The sequence below is a fragment of the Heloderma suspectum genome, chromosome 4, assembly GCF_057233095.1.
Source record: "Heloderma suspectum isolate Gila_16-S chromosome 4, 16-S_ref, whole genome shotgun sequence".
In the NCBI taxonomy this organism is placed as follows: domain Eukaryota; kingdom Metazoa; phylum Chordata; class Lepidosauria; order Squamata; family Helodermatidae; genus Heloderma; species Heloderma suspectum.
This window is the reverse complement of record NC_139461.1, coordinates 216,657,381-216,670,811: the sequence shown is the minus strand read 5'-3', so window position 1 is coordinate 216,670,811 and position 13,431 is coordinate 216,657,381. Positions and strand designations below refer to the sequence as shown.

Below are 13,431 nucleotides of genomic sequence, written 5' to 3'. Positions count from 1 at the left end.
GGCTATTCTACACCAGACCTTTACTCCGGTTCTGCTCCGCCCCCAAGCCGATCATGTCAGATGACGCACACCCCTCCCCATAGCTAATGTGGCATTTCTTGCCCTAAATCTGTTTAATTTTGGTGGCTCCATGTGACCTCACCTGGCTTCACCATGCATGGGCTTGTGGAAATAGCACTGATTTGTGGAAGGGAAGAGTTGCATGGGGTGGGGGCTTATTTCTACCCAGAAGTAACTCATTGCCTTGGGGATGGAAGTCAGCCCTGCTGCTTTGAAAGGATGCTTTTTCAACCCTGCTCAATCGCTGCCTGCCCCTTTAAATATTCACTGAGCACAGGAGTGTGGTGCTGCTTTGAAATGATGCTATTTCTACCCTACGCTCAGTTGCTGCCTGTCTCTTTGAATATTCTCTAAGTGGGGAGGGGAGCATAACGAGGCTGTTATGTATGGAAGTGCAAAGGTATGCAGAGCCTTACTGATTTTATTTATTTATTTATTTATTGCATTTATATCCCGCCTTTTTTCCTCTTGCAAGGAACCCAAGGTGGCTTACATTCTCCTCCTCTCCATTTTATCCTCACAACAACAACCCTGTGAGGTAGGTTGGGCTGAGAGTCTATGACTGGCCCAGAGTCACCCAGTGAGCTTCCATGGCCGAGTAGGGACTAGTACCTGGATCTCGCGGCTCCCAGTCCAGCACTCTCACCACTATACCATGCTGGCTCTCTTTTTAAAAGCTTCACTGAGGGGGGTAGGCAGAGGAGAGCAAGCCTCTTCATTTCCCCGCACCTACCCATTTGATGATGTTCAGTTCTACTCGTTTGCCCCATGCAGATGGATTTTTTGTAATGTATACACCGCATTACTGGCTATTGTTTTCCCCGGGTGGAACTAACCTGATTTCATGAAAATCTGTATGTAAACAGAATTGCCTCATAACTCATTTCCATGTAGATTGGCTCCAGGTTACCTCAGGTACTGTCTGTTCCTACTTAACAAGCCTGTCAGCTAGTTAAGATTGACATCAGAGGCCCTGTTCTTGGTCCCGTCCATGTATAAAATCAGATGAGCGAGTATGCTAGCCAGGGCCTTTTCAGTGGTGGTACTGAAACTGTGGAATACCCTCTATGTGGAGATATGCAAAGTTCCTTCTGTTTTTGTTTTTAGACATTTGTTAAAGACCTTCTTTTTTTCAATGTGCTTTTTATGTACGGTTTTATCTGCCAATCAGCTATATTCTGTTTTTAATTTGGCCGCTCTTTTAAGCTGTCTGTTTTTATTGTTAAGATTATTATTGTTTTGTATTGTTTGCCCATTTTACTATTTTTATTTTGTGTGCTAACTTTTATAAGCTGCATTATGTGTGTGTTAAACAGAAAGTCAGTTAGAAATAATAAAAATAATTGTGGTCTTGTTTGTTTCATTCTTTGCAAGGAGGAGGCCATAAAGGATTCATCGGGTCAGGAGGATGAGACGCAGTCCTCCAATGATGATCCAGCACCATCTGTTGTACAGGAGATAATTCGCCCACGGCGCTGTAAATACTTTGATGCAAGTATGTATTTGCAAGTACTAAGCACTGCCTTCTAAACCTGTTCTTCAAATAGTGTATTGCAGTTTGATACACTATAAATGTTTTATCCACAGTTGGGCAATACCTTTATTAGGACCAATCAGAATTTCACAAAAATGTGCAAACTTTTGAGTTCTTTGGAACTCTTCCTCAGGCTAGATGGTAAACAAAAAACAAACAAACAAACGGGGTGGGGAAAGAAACAGAACAGTCAAACAATTTGGAAGATGTTGGAATGGGGAGGACTTGAACAGTCTCTCCTTGGATCCTAACTCACCCAAAACAAATAACAAACATGGAGAGATGCAAAGTAACTTAAAGAACAGGGGCAGGATTGGGGGTGGGGGGGGGCTGTTATCCACGTTTCTGTGGAAACTTAACATGCCTTTGACACTTAGCTCAGCTACAGAATGAATAAACCACTGTGCTTAAAGTCAATAACTCATCATAGTTATGCCACTTTCTCTCATTTGTGAGGCATGGCTCCCTGAGATTCCAGGAGGCCTGCAAGAGAACAGCAGTCTTGATATTGCAGTCCAATACCCAAAGCACAAGGGCCCATGGGTGTCCTAGGCAGATTTTTGAACTTCCAGTATGATTGGGTGACCACATTGAAATGAAATTGGCTTGAAGACAGCAATGGGTGCGTCACAGGAATGAAACTCTACTTGGGTTTATAAGGCAGCAAGGTAGAACAAGCAAAAGCTCTAGTCCTGGAAGTGTAGGTTCAAAACCAGAGGACACAAAGGGGATATGCTATAAATGGAGCATAGTGAACAGGTAGCAAGCAAGGCAGTTCCTGGAGGTACACCACAGAATGTCTGTGCATACTGAGTCCCACAATCAAGCACATTGCGTGCCTGCATAGGTATAGTTTCAGTTGAAAATACAACAGGGCAATGACTGGGTGTTCTCAGGCTGAGGTTAAAACAAAGGCTACAAGATCTTGGCTTGATGATGGACTTCTTAAGGCTGGTTCATTGAGTGTTACAAAAGCTATGCTTATGAGAGACAATTAGGCGGAGGCTCCTAGAACAAAGGGTACTGAGGGGTGCACAGGTGATGTTTTAATTTGCTAATCTATCTTGGCTAATCTAGCCAAGGACACTTCAGGATTGGACCATGCTTCTTCCCAAGGGTTTAGATAGGTGAATTTAAAGGTACTGTCATGGGTAGCTTGACTAGGGTGGTAACTTGGTAGTCAGTAAGGAATTTCTTTTAAGATCACTATCATCAACTGTTTGGCTGCTTGAAACAATGACTTAAATGAAATGTGATGTAAAAGTCTCCAAAAGCTGTTTGTTTTTTAAATCTAATTCAAGCCTGAATGCTTTCTCAGACTTTAAAGATGCAGCTGATTCTAGGTAAATATTTTGCTGGATATATAAACTCTTCAGCAGTGGAGCTTATTGATATTTAAAATCAATATATGGGAGTGTGCTGTTTTTTAAAATTGGAAATCTGCTTGGTTGTTGCAGTTCTCTGTACTACAATTCAGTAAGGAGATCCCTGCCACAATTAGTCACATAGAGTTGGTTGTGACATCATAGCTCACTGCTCAATTAACCAACCAGATCTGGCTTTGAGAAATCTGTTTCTAGGTTATACTTTATGTGAAGGAATATGATTCAGGGTACCTATTTACATTTGTTAATTTTCTTATATAGATAGTGAAATAGAAGAGGAATCTGAAGAAGACGAAGATTATATTCCTTCAGAAGACTGGAAAAAGGTAAATGCTAGAATCATATTGGCATATATGTCCATTATACAAATGACCTTGTGCAAATTCGTCAAATAATATTTTCAGGAAAGTATTTCTGAACATTGTATGTGGTCAAAGTTCCCTCTTACCAAGGGATCATCCCAGCCAGTTAGGGAGATCAAAGAGCCTTTGCAAATGTACAGTTTGAGGATTATGTTTGAATAGTTGATATCACAGGCTAGATACACTAACATCAAACCTGCAGTTTTCTTTGCCTCCAGGAGATCTAAATATTTTTAATGAAAGCACAAATCCTCGAGGTTCTGAACTGAGGCTGTAGATCATGAAAGCCTCATAATCCTGACTTAAATAAGAGGGTGTTCTTCCTTCTTGTTATGTTGAAAACCTAAGGTTGTTTAATATCCATTGAGCATATAAAATAGTGAGCTGTTTCAGCAACTGAACCATAAAACATATTTTTGTTAGTGACATCTGCAGTTTTATGTCATACATAAATTATTTCTCAATGACATTTTCCTTTTATTAAAGTAAGAAGTTTGGCAGTTGATGTAATTGCTGTTTGGCCATCAAATGACACCTTTTAGTGATTAGATGCATTCACAACGGCCATGTTCACACAACTCTAAGCCCGAATCCTGGCTTATTGTTCATGAACAGCATGCATGAGCACACTGCCTGATTGCTCCTGCTTGGCTCCTCCCAGCTGTGAGAATAGCTGTACAAACCAAGAATTTACCAGGAGGCAAAAGCTTAGCATTACATCTAAACAGGGACTCCTGGTTGTTGCTCCCCTAACAAGCCAGAATCTGAAGCCAGGGTTTGTCATCTGATTCCAGGCTTCTTTGGGAGCAACAATCCGAGAGTTGCGTTTAGACATAATGCTAACTTTTTCCTTGCTTGGGAGTTCCTGTTTTGGTTAACTGCTCCTGTAGGCTGTTATTTAAGCCCACATATTGCACAAAGATGCCAACAAATATAGAAACATTCTTCTATTTTTTAATGCTGTTGTTCCCACTGTTCTTCAATATTTCTGCTATCATCTATCTATCTATCTATCTATCTATCTATCTATCTATCTATCTATCTATCTATCTATCTATTAATTACATTTCTATACTGCCCAATAGCTGAAGCTGTCTGGGTGGTTCATAACAATTAAATTTTGATGAGCTTCATATTTGATTCATGATTAAAATATATCTGTATATATTTTCAAAACAGGAAATCATGGTTGGCTCCATGTTTCAAGCTGAAATTCCAGTTGGTATATCTAAATACAAAGAGAATGAGAAAGGTAATTGCTGTCAGTTAGTGATAATTTGATGTAAATTGAAAGATCTGCCAAATTTAAGGTATGTTATTTAGGAAAAAGTGAACTACTAAGGTTTAGTTCACTTAAGATTTTGTGATAGAATGTAGTTGCCTATTATGAGTAAGACTTTCTACCGTGTCCTTAATTATGTATGTGCTCTAAGCTCTCCAACATTCCACAAATCACTGAATCAGTAATGCTCAGTACTTCAGATCTGCCAGCTTTACAGCACAGTCTTATGCATGTCTACTCAGAAGTAAATCTCACTGAATTCAGTGGGACTTACTCTGAGGTAAGCTTTTGTAGGACTGCAGCCTTGGTTGTAGAAACCATTTGCCTGAAATTTTGGCTGTGTGGCTCTGGGGACTTTCACAAATCCTAAGGAAAACCAGTCGGAGCAGCTACAGCAGATTTCTGCCAGTTGGAATCTTGGTGCAGACTCCAGCCAGTCCACTTTACAAAATGGGGCCAAAAGTTGGTTTTGTTCACCTCAGATACCTTCCCACCTTGATCTGTTACTCAGGTGGGTAGCTAATATCCATATTGTCTCAGGGAAGCTCTGAATCAAAAATGGACTAATTGGAGCTCAAATGTGTAGTCTACAGGTGCATATACATGCTGTTAGCCTGTACTCTACAAGCATGTATGCTTGCTCTTAGTTCTATTAGCAAGCTCGTTCCTATGGATTTGTTACACTTAGGCATGCTTCAATTAATTATGGATCCAAGATGAATCCTAGAGTTTTGTTTACCGGAGCTGGCTCCACTTTATCATTATGCTACCCAACTTGGGATGTACTTCAACATATATTTTGACTAGGCTTCTGCAGATGATGGGGGAGTGAGCTATGTTATCAGTCTCAGCTGTTTTTCAGACTTTAAATACAACTACTTTTGACTATTTGACAGTGGCTTTGGCAGAGTTTTACTCCAGCCAAAACAAACAAACTTGATGAGAGTGTTCATTTTGAGGCCTTAGCAGAAGTCTGCAAAATTCCTTTGTAGCCCTAGGTTATTGACATTTGTTCTTTACACACTCTTACATAGGTTCTGCAAAAATGGTATCCTGAGGATTTAAGTTTTTTACAAAGCCCAAATATGTCCATTACTCACAAACATTGCCTTCTGACACGTGATAAAGTACCACTTCCACATGAATAGCGTACAGTGAAATTGCATTTCAAAATCTGAAATCCACAGCTCAGCTTTTATGCAAGCTGGAGGGGAGTGTGTGCATGTGTGTTACAATTGGCAATGTATCCCCTTTCTCGCCTGCCAGCTATATGTAAGGTGGCTTTTTTTTTTTTAAGAGCCTTTAAGAAACAAAAAGGAGTATATTTGTACCTGTGGCATTGATTGGCATGCATCAAAATCATTAGCTCCTCCTCCTCCTCCTCATATATACATTAGAAAATAGCTGCAAAACTGATACATTTTCTGTGTAAAATTGTAATCACATTTGGTAAAGCAATGTGTGTAAGTTTGTTTAGAATTATAGTTTGCATTTACTTGAAAATTAGTGAAATAAGCTGGAATTAAAAATATAATGGATGTGGCTGGTGTCTATGTTTTTCAGTACCTGTCTCTACTAGAGAAGTGCTTTAAGTAAGGAATATTGATTAGTTTTATGCTTTGGTTCAGTTCCCGTATACTTAAGAGGTATTTAAAAATAGAACTTTGTGGCTTGGTATAGAGGCAAGGTGAAGGAAAATGATTAGATGTTTCTTTAGATACCTTTTCAGCTTAAAAGTTAGGTTATGTATTTTTCCCTTTCTCTAATTCTAGTGTATGAAAATGATGACCAGTTGCTGTGGAATCCAGATTATCTGAATGAAAATAAAGTGATTGAATTCCTTAATGAAGCCTCCAGACGAACAGGAGATGAGAGAGGAATAGATGCAATTCCTGAAGGATCTCATATTAAAGACAATGAACAAGTATATGGAACTTCTGGCGCTCTTAATGGCCATAAAATACTTTGCTTCTCTGTTGTTGTGTGTCATATTACACTTCCTCAGCTTGGCTGAACTGCATAGATACTTTAGTTATGTTCCTGAAAATCTGCTCAAGAGGAGTGGAGGACGTTCCAGAATAGTGTGGGGTTGTAGCAATGGGGCTTGCATGGCATTTTGAGCAGAACATTGTTTGGGCATGCTCTCACCAACTCTGGATCTAACCCATAATGTTTTGGGTGCAGGATTCAGAATTTCGTATTTGCTAGAGGACAAGTAAACCTTACAGTCACTACAGCAGAATCTATCTCTGTCTTAATACTAGATTTTTAAAAATAAGTGGTTGACTCCACTATACTATTTTTAAACAACAATTCAGAAGCTTGAGAAGATCATAATCTGGATTTCTTCCTTGTTTGCTAGGCTTTGTATGAATTGGTGAAGTGCAATTTTGACACAGAAGAGGCACTAAGAAGATTGAGATTTAATGTAAAAGCAGCCCGAGGTGTGTACATTTCATCTTTTTCAACATATTTAATTATACTGACAACTACTGTCAGTTTCAGCAGTTTCCAAACCAATTTCTTACATTAAGAAAGTCCCTTTAATATATCAAGTATCTATCTTCCATCCAATTTTGATGGTCTTAAAATCACTTCAGTTTAATATTTGAGACCCCCCAGTCTTTAAGCATACTTTAAGTGTACTTTTCAATTCTGTGGGACACACATATAGTTAGGGTGATGTTTTCTTAAAATATTTTGTTTTGGTACTCTGCTAAACTGGAAATGCAGCAAGAACATCTCAAAATAGTAATTTAAGTACAATGTAGTACAACAGCACGCTATGCTAGTATATCTTTGATGCACAGTTTCTTTGGTCTTACTTTCACCCCCATTTGTAGCAGATATTGGCAGAGGAACATCACAGACTAAACTCAAGACACCATATGACTTCTAGAAATCAAACTGGGTGGGGGGGGGAGGACCTGTCTCAGAGCCGCAGCCTATACCAAGAGTAGCCAGCCTGGTGCCCTCCAGGTGTTTTGGACTAAACTTCCATAATCCTTGACTATTGGCCATGTGGACCGCGGTTGATAAGAGTTGTAGTCCAAAACATCTGGAGGGCACCAGATTGCCTATGTCTGGCCTACACTATGGACAGATTTCTGAAGTGTCTTAGTTGTCTTGAAACCTCAGTATATCACTAGTATAGACACATAAGCAAATGTATCTTAACGACTAGGTGTGTTCTCAAGTCTGTTTTGGACAAAAAAGGTATTGGTAGTAATTCTAGTAGATAGCATTTGAGATTTCCTGTTGTTAGCAAATGGAATTAAGATAGTTTGCCATATTGTTGAAAAAGTTTTGTCGTGTACTGAAGAAAAGGCCATGAAGTTTACATTTGTTAATTTCTATCAAGAATAAGCAAGTCCTATTAAAAAACATAATACCTGGCCGACTGTATTTTCATTGTTCTCCATTACCCACAGTACAATGCTTTCTATAGGCCAAACCATATGTGATGCAACAGCCATGTATATGGCTGCTCTGTTCACATATAAAGTGGAGATCGAAAGTGTCTACTCTGTATACAAAGAAGTATGCATGGGGAAGGGTACAATACCATGCTGTCTTCTATTGCTTTAAGCAGTTTTTCTCGGCCTGGTTCCAATGCTGGAAGTGAGCTGGGCGGTGAAAAAAAAAAATTAAACATTCTTGCACAAAATAAGGATTTTGGTTCCCCCACCTATGTGCTCCTTTTTGTGTAAAATGTAGATCCCCCACATCCATTCTTTATATGTGAATGGGGCAGGAATGTGAATAAAATACACATAGTTCCTCTTCAAGTTTAGTTTGGTCCTGTATCAGACTAGAAGCGGTTTGTCATTTTTTTTGTTTGTGATTAACTGTTGGCTTCCTTTTGTGATGTGTACTTAATCATTAATATGCATTTTATATTCCTTGAATTCAGAGGAGCTATCTGTGTGGACAGAAGAAGAATGTAGAAATTTTGAACAAGGGTTGAAGGCTTATGGAAAAGATTTTCATTTGATTCAAGCAAACAAGGTTAGTGAATTGAGTAAAGATTAAAGCCAGAAATGCAGAAAACTTGGTGTCTGACAGTAACTGTCAGGGGAGATATGATAGCGCTCTTCAAGTACTTGAAAGGTTGTCACAGAGAGGAAAGCCAGGATCTCTTCTCAATCATCCCAGAGTGCAGGGCACGGAATAATGGGCTCAGGTTACAGGAACATCAGGAAAAACTTCCTGTCAGAGCAATACGACAATGGAACCAATTACCTAGGGAGGTAGTGGGCTCCCACACTGGAGGCATTCAAGGTGAAGGTGGACAGCCATCTGTCAGGGATACTTTGACTTAGGTTCTTGCATTGAGCAGGGGGTTGGACTAGATGGTCTTATAGGCCCCTTCTAACCCCACTATTCTGTGAATCTAACTGGTGCCTAGTATCCAGGTTACTTCAGAGGTGAAGAAGCTGGTTTCTCCTTCTAACAAAGAGCCAGTGTGATGTAGTATTTAGTGCTGGACTGGACTCAGGAGACCCAGGTTCTAGTCCCCTCTTGGCCATGAAGCTCACTGAGACTTTGGGCCAGTCACTGATTCTCAGTTTAACCTATCTCACAGGATTGTTGTGAAGATAAAATGGAGAGGAGGATCATGTACATCTCCTTGGGTCCTTTAAAAAGTAACATTAGTAGATAGGTTCTGGGGGTTTTCAATATGCACTGTAAGGCTAGCTACTAAACTATAAATATAGTTAAAATAAATATTTCTGTAAGCCCTGCAGAGGCGTTAACAACACAGTGACAGAATACAAAGGGGCTGTTGAGGGATAACATCTGCAGCAGGGAGTGTTTTCTGTTGGTGTAGGCTCCCTGTATGATCTAGAACCCTGGAAAATCAGCTTTCTAATTGTGTGGGGAATCTACATGGATAGGAAAGGCTCAGAGATGGGGCAAAAGGCACAGCCACTTTGTACTTGCCTTGATCACCACACCCAATAATGTTGCATAGGGATATAATATTCATACTAATAAGGCAGGAGAAATAAGGCTTGGTGTTTTTGCACCCTAGCAGGACCAATCACTGCTAACACCTGCCCTGCCCCCTGCCGCCAGTCAGCTGGGGCTGCAGGCAGGCATTTATTTTCCAACAGTGCCCTGTAGTGATGGCAATCCCCCAGGGACATTGTGGGAAATGTCAGTGGTGGGCCCTAGATGCCCTTGAAGTGCTATTGACGGGTAAGCCTGAGGGGTCCCACCAGAGGGTATTTTTTCCAGGGTACTATAAAACCTGGAGACAGTGCTGGTATAATGCAGCAAATATGCCAGTAATCCTACTGGATTTTCCATCGGATTTTCCAACTATCTTTGAGATACTTGTTTTTTGAATGCACTTCTGGTAGGTGTTTCTGGGACCATTGTATAGAGCTCTGCCTTTTGACAAACCTGTGATTCCAAGAACATTTTCACTTGTGTTTGCCAGGGCATTTGAGTAGCCTTCCAGGCACAATTGTTGCTAGCATTCAGCTTTAAAATGCTATTATGTGGAACCTATTGCTTAATTTTCTCTATCAGTTTTTCAGCAAGAATTCAGCTGTCAGGGTCTTCATGATACTGGAGAGTATCCAAAATTGCCTTTGCAGTACCATTAGCCCAACTGGAAACTAGCCAGAACTAGCATTTCCTGAATGGAACAAGTCAGCAGAGCTCACAAAAGGGAACTCCCATGATCTGTCCCATTCTGGAAGTGCTAGTTTTCAGGTTACTCTAGGAAGCACTAGCCTCCTGTTGCGCTAGTAGTCATTCCTGCTAGCCCAACCTAATGAGCATTGGCAGAATGCCAGCTTTGGATACTGCCCCACTGTATGTGCATTATTTCCAAACAGTGATGGAATATAGGCATTCACAGTGGTTGCTCCACAGTGATGGGATTTTTTCCTGCAGCCTTGATAAGGCTTTACCTCTTTTTCAGAGGCAATATATTTTGTTTAGATAAGTGTTTTGTACTCTAATCTTATTTATTTAAACAAGGGACTATGTAGCAAAGAGAGTGGCAATCACCTTAACATTACATTTCCTGACGAGAGAATGCTGTTTGCAACTATCCAGCTTTACAAAGCCAGGACAAGTGTGTGGCATGGTGGTTGGGAGGGAGGAGCCAGGGAAATTGACTATCTGCCTAAATTACTATTTTGAATATTCCCTAAACTGCAGATCTAGTCTTCTCAGGGAACATCTCATAAATTGTGTATAGAAAGCAGACTAAATACTTGGATTACTCTTTTTCATAGGTACGAACAAGATCCGTTGGAGAATGTGTAGCATTTTATTACATGTGGAAAAAATCAGAACGATACGACTTCTTTGCTCAGCAGACACGATTTGGTAAAAAGAAGTACAATCTGCATCCTGGTGTGACGTAAGCTGTTCTGTTTACATGTCATCTTATTTATCTTTTGCTGGGTAGTAAAATCAGTAGAAAACTAGATGTTTTCCTGTTAATCAGAAATGGAAAGTACATATTTCCTCCCCTCAGTCTGTTCCGCTCTCCTACATTATCAGCATCCTATACTGCCTTCTCAGAGCTACAAGAGCTTTCACTCGTTTGTTCTGCCCATTTGTTACTTTGTTTTACTCCTTCAAAGAGCAAGGACAGTATACATGCCCCTCCCCTTTTTCTATCCTCACAACAACACTGTGAGTTAGGTTAGAGATGGTGCCTGACCCAAGGTCACCCAGGAAGATTTGTGGCTAAGTGGTGATCTGAACCAAGATTTCTCTGGTCTAAGTCCAGCTCTTTCCTAGCACACTTGCACTAGTTTTTTTGTGCAGCATTTTGGTCATGGAGGCCATAAAGCAGTGAACATATGTTATCTGGCAGTGCTATAATATCCAGTAATGACATGTCAAATGAAGGGAACAGAGCACTAGGCAAAAGTGGATGCAGATACTCTAAAAACAGGTTTTTTTTAATAATTTAAATTTATTAAATTTTCTTAACGTAAACGAACAACTATCAGCAAAAACTCATTAAGTAACAACAAGGAAAAACCAAAAACAAGTAAATGAAATAAAGTACATAACAGCAGAGAAAAGTAGTGTGAAGTAGCACAATATAAAGCATGGGAAAAAACGTTCGCCTGGCTCTGGAAAGAAATCAGAGTAAGTGCCAGCCAGGCACACTTTCCAGGGGGAGGGTCCTTCACGGATGGTGTCACTTCAATGGCAAGAAATAATTGATATTGTCAATGAAATATGGCTTGGCAATTAGTAGCATCTTTATAGGTAAAATATGACTATATTGTTTCCACAGTTGTTGTATGGCTTGTTTGATCAATGGATGTCTTTTCAAAATTTAATAATGTATACATATACTGTGTTCTTGTTGCTTTAAATGTACATTTTCCACTAAGGTGTGTCTTACAGGAATTATGCTGTAGAGCAGAGGTGGCCAACCTAGTGCCTTCCAGATGTTTTTGACTACAGCTTCCATAAGCCCTAGTCAGCAGGGCCAATGGTCAGGGAATACAGTATTTTAGTTCAGAACATCTGGGGGGTACCAGGCGGTCTACCCCTGCTCTAGAGTACTTTGAGCAGAAAATGAAGATCATTAAGTCGTACATCATTGTATTCCACATTCCGGACAAAGTAGTTGTGGAACTTCTGGGGTATTGTCCTTGGGTTCCATGTAATGCATGTTTTTTTGAATTTGGGTATAGCATTTTAAAGATATAATTTGATTACACACAACTTAAAATGTGACAGTGGTTGTAATGGAAATACGTTAACGATTACTGCAGCATAACATGATTATCCATTCTGAAGAGTGAATGTTTTCTTTGTGTTAAGGGATTACATGGATCGTCTCTTAGATGAAAGTGAAAGTGCTGCATCCAGCCGAGCACCCTCCCCTCCCCCCACAACGTCTAACAGCAGCACCAGCCATTCAGAAAGAGAAGACAGCACAACTAGCAACAGTAATCAAAACGGTATGTAAAATTTGCTCATTCCTTGCATGCCTGAATTGTCACCAATTCTAAGCTTAAAACTGTACACAAAAGCTTATGCCATAATCAATTTGTTAGTCTTTTTTTCTCTTTAAAATCAAGCATTTAAAAAAAACTTACTGCAGTGACTTCATGGGACATCTTATTTCATTTGTTTTGTTGTTGTGTGAGCAAAGATGGTAGTAATTATTCCATTCCAGTCCTTGAACCTAGACACACACACTCTCATGTGGTCTCATGCTGGAAGCTAATCTGGGAAACTATAAAGACTAAGATGCAGCTATAGCCTATGTGATGACAACACTTTACTTTCATTATGCCTGTCAGTGGTTTTAAGCTTGTTCTAGTGCCTTGTTTCAAAAGATTATTTAATAGTCCTTCATCTTCTAGTTCATATTATTCTTCTGTTTTCCCCATAATGTAGGTGTATCCACTAATGGGCCAGGTGAATTATCAAGTAAAGAAGAAGCAAAAATTGAAGGGTTGCACCTAAATGGACCAACTGGCAAAAAAATGTCCCTTGTGGATTTTGATACAAATGGATATGAAACTGAAAATCTTTCCAATCATTCTAAATTGGCTCATTCAAATGCAAGGAGTGAAAATTATTTTGAAGAAAAAAATGAAAGGCCTGTGAAGAGGAGACGAGTCAACAGTAGTGAAAAAGAGTGTCCAGGTTCCTCAGAAATTTTCCAAGAAGCAGCAGCCCAGGGAAAGTTTGAAGAACAGGAGGGCGTGGATGACTGAATGTTTGGCTTTATTCCTTCAAGTAATTTTTGGGGTGTCAGAAATTTTCAGGGTTGATAGGTTACCTTTACACATTCAAATCCTTTAATAT

The 13,431-nt window shown here is 39.8% G+C and overlaps 1 protein-coding gene across 5 annotated transcripts in view; it reads left to right on the top strand.

The window, feature by feature from the left end:
* MIER1 (MIER1 transcriptional regulator) overlaps positions 1-13,431 on the top strand; it is a 52,335-nt gene extending 38,904 nt beyond the window's left edge. For all 5 annotated transcript variants that reach the window (XM_084852279.1, XM_084852275.1, XM_084852277.1 and 2 more), the window contains 9 exons: positions 1,435-1,555; positions 3,241-3,305; positions 4,521-4,593; positions 6,396-6,547; positions 6,986-7,067; positions 8,537-8,631; positions 10,878-11,005; positions 12,436-12,575; positions 13,018-13,431. In XM_084852279.1, coding sequence (XP_084708405.1) covers positions 1,435-1,555; positions 3,241-3,305; positions 4,521-4,593; positions 6,396-6,547; positions 6,986-7,067; positions 8,537-8,631; positions 10,878-11,005; positions 12,436-12,575; positions 13,018-13,340 — 1,179 coding nt within the window. In that variant the 3' untranslated portion in view covers positions 13,341-13,431. The remainder of the gene's footprint in view (positions 1-1,434; positions 1,556-3,240; positions 3,306-4,520; positions 4,594-6,395; positions 6,548-6,985; positions 7,068-8,536; positions 8,632-10,877; positions 11,006-12,435; positions 12,576-13,017) is intronic.